At 41.2% G+C, this 8,256-nt stretch overlaps 1 protein-coding gene across 1 annotated transcript; it reads left to right on the top strand.

The window, feature by feature from the left end:
- Positions 1–1,361: 1,361 nt before the first annotated feature.
- LOC109487449 (low-density lipoprotein receptor-related protein 6-like) lies at positions 1,362–8,199 on the top strand (the record flags this gene model as incomplete). The annotated part of the gene is made up of 7 exons (XM_019791441.1): positions 1,362–1,623; positions 4,034–4,042; positions 4,340–4,505; positions 4,945–5,066; positions 5,375–5,552; positions 7,514–7,614; positions 7,930–8,199. Coding segments are annotated over 7 exons (1,108 nt in total), but the record flags the coding sequence as incomplete, so codon positions are not given.
- Positions 8,200–8,256: the final 57 nt, after the last annotated feature.

Below are 8,256 nucleotides of genomic sequence, written 5' to 3'. Positions count from 1 at the left end.
GCTGTTTGAATGATTTGTTTTGGATTGATAAGATAGAGATAGTTTTTCGTACAGAATTGTGTTTTGATTTTGCAGTAGGTATTGAGTTTGGTACTTTGGTTTCTCGAGTACACGACAAGGACGCGTCAGGTTTCACCAATGTGTCCAAGCTTGGAAACCTGAGGAAATCTGACTTTTCAAACAGTGCTGCGTTTTATGATGTCAGACGACCTCTGAACTTGACTTATATATACTTTTAGAGTTTTTATGCCCAAATTACATTTCTTTAAGCCCACTTCAGGCGAAACTTAATATTCCGAGTTTGAAACCTGATCGGATTAAGGCTCCTTGCTATCAGGGTCGTCTTTTCTTTGGTTGGTGTGCAGAGATAGCCTAGTAAGTACTCCACACGTCTTTGTAACGCTTTTTATAACTGCTCGCTCCTAGCTACGACAGCATCAACAAGATAGTGTTTTGCTTACGTGTGAGAATTCAGTGTTTCACACATTTGAGTGGCGTTGTGCTTAATAATAGGCCATTCACGGCGAAAAAGTGAAGAGTTTGATGTCGGACAAGTTTGATTCGGGAAGTGACAACTCTGGTCTATCATTATGCAAGGTCAAAATCTGACGTATTCTTCCTTCACTTTGAAGCGACGAAACAAAAACGCGCCCCATGTTTTTTGCCCAGAGGAACCGTTGACGTTACTGCGTGACGTCATCGATACCAACTTTTAAGAACCCTTTCTGCACGTACGCGGCATGTGTATGTGGCTATCATAAACAACTGAGCACTACTTTCTACATTGTAAACTTAATTCCAGACAAAGAAGTACTCTGTTATCATCTCTCTCCAACACAGTAGAGATGCAGCATCTCAATGACAGTTCCCTATGTTCCTTACTACTTCGAAGGTCCACATCACTCTCACACCTACAAAACCGTAATGTTTTTGATGTAGTTCAAAACTTCATCTACTGTACGGGCAGATTCTTGTAATTGATGAGTCACCAACTTGTCTTGTATTTATCTTGGTTTTATCCATCTTGTAATTATGCATGTATCTTGCAATTGTCAATGTTTTTTATACTCGTTGTATGTTTTTGAGTAGAAGGTGTTAAATAAGCAACTTTTGCTTTTTGCCCAATACTCATAAATATATGTGAATAAATAAAAAAAAGAGGATGCGGCAGCGAAAGTTTAAATCTGACCAGGTTTCTAAATAGTGGCAGTAAATCGCCATAATTGGCACGTCATATTTCACTTCCTATTGCCTGGCGATCGTTATAAATGAACAAATAGTTTTTGAAAGTACGAAAGTAAATAATAATTTAAGACATTACACGATTGTCTTGAAAAATCTGTTTTGATACTCTGGTTATTTCCTCCACAATAGGAGACCCCGGCTCCAGTAACATCAGTGAGCCATTCCTATTGGTAGCTGACTGGGATGGAGAAATCATTCTTCAAGTTAACATCACTTCCGGATCGACCACCACGCTTCCGCTCGGAGATGTAGGACAGCCCAGAACCCTGGACTACGACCCGCTCACGGACTACGTGTACTGGTCAGATGACTGGAACAACAAAATCCACCGGGCTCGTCGTGATGGAAGTGGCAGGGAGACCATCTTAGACATCACCGGTGAGTTAAAATATCATATTATCATGTTTTTATGGCAATTGGACACAACTATTGCAAAACGCAACACTACATGATAATGTATGGTCTTACAAAGTAGATCAGAATAGTCCTCAAGCAGATGTTAGGACCCGGCTAATTTTCTCATTGTCTGGGTTCACGTTATTTAACATTTAGATTTACACACACACACACACACAAGCACGCACACACACACACACACACACGTGCACACACACTCACCCACCCACACACACCCACACACAAACACACAATGTCGTTCATCTGTCTGCATAACTAGGACCGCACGCACACACACACACTCGCGCGCACACACACACTCACACACACGCAGACACACACACACTCACACACACGCACACACACACACACACACACACACACACACACACACACTTTGTCGTTCATCCGTCTGCTGTTCGAATTCCTGCACCAGACGAATGAGATATGCGTGCCCTTTTATATAGGCATACCAGAAAAATAGTTTTTTCCCAACCTTTCTTCAACCTTGAAAGATTACAAATACTGTTCGGTCCTTGCCTCTTTTGAACAGTTCGAAGTTAAAATTTGAAGTTTGGGAAAAGTCACACTGTTTGCAACATATTTTAGATTGTCAAAATTGTCCTTCAATAAAAGTTGGTCTATGAAACTATTCATAATTTACTCCGTCTTTCTTTCCTTTCTCTCGCCATATTTACTACCTGTATACCCCCGTCTTTCTTTCCTATGTCCTGACGTATTTTCTATCCTTCATTTTCCTTTCCACTCACCTGACATATTTCCTATCCCCGTCTTTATTTCCTCTCTCCTGACAGATTTCCTATCCCCGTCTTTCTTTCCTCTCTCCGTCTTTCTTTGCTCTCTCTTGAGATATCTCCTCCCCTCGTCTTTCTTTCCTCTCTCTTGTCATTTTTCCTCTCTCCGTCTTTCTTTCCTCTCTCCGTCTTTCTTTCCTCTCTTCGTCTTTCTTTCCACTCTCCGTCTTTCTTTCCTCTCTCCGTCTTTCTTTCCTCCGTCTTTCTTTCCTATCTCCGTCTTTCTTTTCTCTCTCCGTCTTTCTTTTTCTCTCTCCGTCTTTCTTTCCTCTCTCCTTACATATTTCCTATCTCCGTCTTTTTTCTTCTTTCCTCTCTCGTCTTTCTTTCCTGTCTCCTCTCATATTTTCAATCTCCGTCATTATGTCCTCTCTCCTGACATGTTTCCTCGATCTCTCCGTCTTTCTTTCCTTTCTCCTGACATATTTCCTATCTCCGTCTTTCTTTCCTGTCTCTTCTCATATTTTCAATCTCCGTCATTATGTCCTCTCTCCTGACATATTTCCTATCTCCGTCTTCCTTTTATCTCTCCTGACATATTTCCTATCTCCTTCTTCTTTTCCTCTATCCTGTCCTTACATATTTTCTATCCTCCGTCTTTCTTTCCTCTGTCCTGACATATTTCCTCTCTCCGTCTTTCTTTCCTCTGTCCTGACATATTTCCTCTCTCTGTCTTTCTTTCCTCTCTCCTGACATATTTCCTATCCCCGTCTTTTTTTCCTCTCTCCTGATATATTTCCTACCCCCATCTTTCTTTCCTCTCTTTTGACATATTTCGGCTGCACACGCACGTCGGGAGCGCGGAGAGAGAAGAAATTAACCACATGCAAACGCAAGAGAAATGCGAGTGGAAACGTTTAAACTAAGCCTTAACAGTATATGCTATGCCTTCCTGTCGACCTACACGTGAAACTGAGGTCTCAAATCATGTTGAGGTCCTAAAACTCATTTTAAAAGTTTTTGCAATAGAATGACCCGATCGAACATACCTGCTAGCATGCTGCTGATAGCGAAGCTATTCCGAAATCCCTAAAAGTGGTCTCTTTCTACGTTCAATATATATATGTACATGTATGTACTAACCTAGCCTTTGATGATAATATTGGTGGTCACCACCGTTTTTTAATCAATACTATTTATTGTTAGTTGCGCCGGGATAGAACTTAAAACTGTAGGCCTCCTTGTTAAGTAAGTGTTCCTCTGGAAAAGTCCATCGGAGAATCATTCGTATATCTGATTAGGAAAATCTAAAATACTGGTGGAGGCTTCGTAGTCACTGTTTTTTTCTTTCGTTCCAAACTTCTCAACAATGCTTGTTTTTACTGTGATTAAACTATGATATTCATAATTTTGTAATTTTACAATCAAAGCAGCGGTATGGGCGGACCCCATCTGTCAACCAAATGTTGTTTAATACAATGGCTGAAATGGCAGAAAAGTTGGCTGAAAAATACAGTTCTGTGTTGTTTTTTCACATCTGTGTTTTGTTTTGCATTTATGAATATATTTTATTCAAAGAATACAGATTAGAGATTTGGAATCCAAAACAGGTTGTTATTCCAAATAGGCATCTGGAGTAAGTAACTGTGAACATGGCTTCCCGCTATAAACCTTATCGGGATATTTCAGACGGGTTGTTTTGTCTGTGACATGTTAAGGATATCTCAGGTTGGACTGGGAGCCTATTTGTAAGAAGGAAACGTTTATTGGTGTGACCCCGGCATTATTGGGAAATCTTACTGTGTTTACTTCGATGTTGTCGTGAACTGTTCCGTATATAAGAATTTTCTATTATATAGTACATGTATGTATATCAAAATCTTCTTGACGTGTGCATTTTCAAACATATTTTTCTACAAAACGTCCTCACTTTTTTTATGCAGCTGTCCTTGGCCTGGCGTTGGACCACGCTGGAGGGGATATCTACTGGACGGATTATAACGGACAGACCATCTCTGTAGCAAAGATGGATGGATCGTCAACTAGAACACTTCTGACGTCACCAGCCGTCAGCGGTCCTCGGCACCTGGTCCTGGACCCCAGGAATGGGTGAGTAAAATACATTCAAAATCAGGCATTTTACATAAATGGGTACAGGGCTGTGTACGTTAACGTTTGTAAATTCGATGCGTTTCAACCAGTCACCGTTTTAAATACGTCATATAGTGCAAACTTTTATTAAGATCCTAATTGTCAATCATAATTGTAATAAACTTTGATCCGATGTTCCGGACTCCTGGAATATGATATTACTTTCCTATTAAATCGTTTTGTTGTGACCTATCAATTTGCCAAATATGTGCTTTATGTAGATGAGACCATCGGTGTGTAGGAAATTTGTGGGTTATATTATCATTATGATTAATCTATATCATTTATGGTAATAATTATATTAATGATACTGTACAATAAAACACCACTTAAAAACATATATAAACATTTCGTGGAGATAAGAGGTTTTAATTTGTTTGCTTGACTCCTTTCACAGACTCATGTACTGGGCGGACTGGGTTAATGACAGAATTGTCCGTGCTGCGATGGACGGCAGTAACCCAACCACCATCATCACGGGCGTGTCTTATCTCACAGCCGTTACAATAGACTATAGAGGTAAGAAAACAACACCGCAATAAATAATTTACTAATGTCCTTATTTATACAGAAAAGAATTATTGAAGGAACATTCTGAAATGCATTCTTTAGTAGGTCGGTGTTATCTGACTTATTGTATTGTATGAGGGCAGGAGTGATTTAAATAAATATGTACTATGTGTAAGCAAGGACGTTCAATCATGATTGAACGTCCTTGGTGTAAGATATTATCTATGTGCACGTCTACTGTCTCTGTAGTGTTACTCAACAGTGGCAGTATTCACATTGATGGGTGCATAAATCATTTGTTTATTTCTCCCATTTAGAGGACCGGCTGTACTACTCTGATGATGACCGCATGTACAGCTCAGACCTGCTGGGTAAGGATATCCAACAACTGCTGTATGAATCCGGGAAGTATGTGCAGGGGATTGCTGTTGACGAGAACTACGTCTACTGGACGTCTCGATGGTATGATTCATCATGGCAAGGGAAGGTCGGAATGTAAGAAAATCCGATTTATCTAGTAAACATTAATGTACAAATTTCCCTGCTGATGTCATTTTCTTCTGCAAGATGTTGTATTAAGTGTTAAGTGTATTTAATTTGTAAACATGGCTAATGTTTGTTTAGTAGGAGGTGGATTACATCTAGGTTACCTTCAAGTTGGTTTTGTACTGACTTAGGATAAGTATTAACCACGGATTTAGTCCCCGGCTCCATTGGCCAATAATAGCGATCGTTTCGCGGCGGTGTTCCGTAATAGCGCCCCAGGGCTTCCACGCCTGACCTCAGTATGCACAAATAATCCCGTCGTCCTTTGTGTGATAGTTATTCCGGTAAACTATAACTTGAAAATAACACTGGGTACGGAATCTTTACCCTGATGTGCATTACCATTTGGGGTACATTATATCGTCCGGAAGCTATTGAAAACGGACCTTCTGCTTCATATTTTGATCACAGTTTAGTAACATGAACTGATGCTCACAAAAGATGTGTTTCACTGCATGTACGTTTAAGAAGTTTTCTACTTTTATTGTTGGTTTTTGGCGACGCCTCAGGGACGGAGACATTTGTGTAAATACTAAGATCGCTTTAAAAGGATGTCAAAATTGCACGAATGTATTTCAAGTGTAGCCTTCGGCCATGTGGTCTTTGTACCGAGAATAAACACCTTTGTTTCGTTGCATATAAAAGGCTCCATTTGGGGCTAACTACTCGTTTTACATAAACAATACCTGTCTTATGTAACTGTTCATGATGTTTAAAAACATGTTTTTTTATCAACAGAAAAAGTACATTCTTTTAGTTCCGTCATAAGAAAAAAAACTAGTAGCAATATAGCAAAGCTATTTTCTGTTCCCTTTGGTGGTATGGAGCACACTTAAAAGTGAGCACACGTCATACGAAGTGATGGTTTCATCATCTTCTATTTAAATTTTGATTTTGTTGACAAAAATCAGGACTATTCTGAACATGATGCTGGGATTTCCCCACTAGTGGTCCCAAAATCTTGGCTAGAAAGCTCATACGTGACTATAACTTGATTGGTGGCCAAATCTTCGAGAGCGGTTCGCTCTTCCCCTGTGAAGTTACTAGCAGGGGGTTTGGGGACTTTCGGGCGGTAGCTACTTCGGTGCTCAAGGCTTCAGCTTGTCTCTGTGGTAAACGTGCCCGATGAATTGCTGTTCATCCATGTGACCCTTCCCTCCTGGTCCAATATTGCACTATAGTGGTGTATGTGGGGTAAGAATAAGCTAGTGTATATAGCTTGCAATGCTTGTCTATTTAGGAACGGCTTCCGGGAAAGTGTTCGACAATTTCTCAGACGGAAACGAGGGATTTCATGCGGTGACACACACACACACACAACAAACACAGACACACACACACACACACACACACATACACACAGAGAGAGAAACACACAGACACACACACGCGCACACACACACACACACAACAAACACAGGCACACGCACACACACACACAGACACACACTCACACACAGAGAAACACACAGACACACACGCGCATACACGCACACACACACACACACAAACAAACACAGGCACACACACACACACACACACAAACAACAAACACAGAAACACACACGCAGAGAGAGAGAGAGAGAGAAACACACAGACACACACACACACACACAAACAAACAAACACAGACACACACACGCGCACACGCAGAGAGAGAGAAACACACAGACACACACACGCACACACACACAAACAAACAAACACAGACACACACGCTCACACACGCAGAGAGAGAGAAACACACAGACACACGCACACACACACACACACACACACAAACAAACACACACACACACTCACACAAACATACATACATACATACATATGGATATAATTTAGGCGTATGCATAAATACATATATCCATACTTAAACAGACACAATAAGTTGCTGTGTTTCAATCCCCCAGGTTATCCAAGTCAGACTTGACCAAGACTGTCCTGGTGGAGGGTCTGGCATGGCCATGGGGCATCTGTCTGTCCACGGCAGCGCCTCCTGGCGTCACCACTGGTAAGTACATATCGAGACAGGTTTTGTACCTCTATTCTGTAGGCAACAGGGTCTGGCCACTAATATATATATATATAATAACGTATTATTGTGTCCGAATGAAGAAGTGTAAGAAGTGCATTCTAAGATTAGCAATTGTCGTCTTTGGTATATATTGTACATATCGTGGTGTCCACATCTTTAAAAAAAGTCTGCTTGTACTTAGCTATCAATTTGTATCATGCAGACGTAAGCACAGGGACTGGGACTCTAGTTGTGCATTTGGTAAATAGGATGCACAGTTGAACTGCTCGGCTTTCTATTCAAACATTTCAGTGATCCCTACATCACCAACAACAACAAATGTGAAGACAAGCACAGCTCCAGTCACCACACCCTACCACTGCCCGAGGGGAATCACGACTCCGGTCACCACACCTACCACTGCCGAGGGAATCACGACTCCGGTCACCTCACCTACCACTGCCGAGGGAATCACGACTCCGGTCACCACACCTACCACTGCCGAGGGAATCACGACTCCGGTCACCACACCTACCACTGCCGAGGGAATCACGACTCCGGTCACTACGCTATTGCAAGGCGGTAAGTAGTTAATAAAGACTCGGGAAAGTGTTTTTTGTTGTTGTTGTTGTTGTTGTT

This window comes from Branchiostoma belcheri, unplaced genomic scaffold (genome assembly GCF_001625305.1).
Source record: "Branchiostoma belcheri isolate BF01 breed outbred unplaced genomic scaffold, Haploidv18h27 scaffold882, whole genome shotgun sequence".
Taxonomy (NCBI): Eukaryota; Metazoa; Chordata; class Leptocardii; order Amphioxiformes; family Branchiostomatidae; genus Branchiostoma; species Branchiostoma belcheri.
This window is presented reverse-complemented; position numbering and strand designations above follow the sequence as displayed.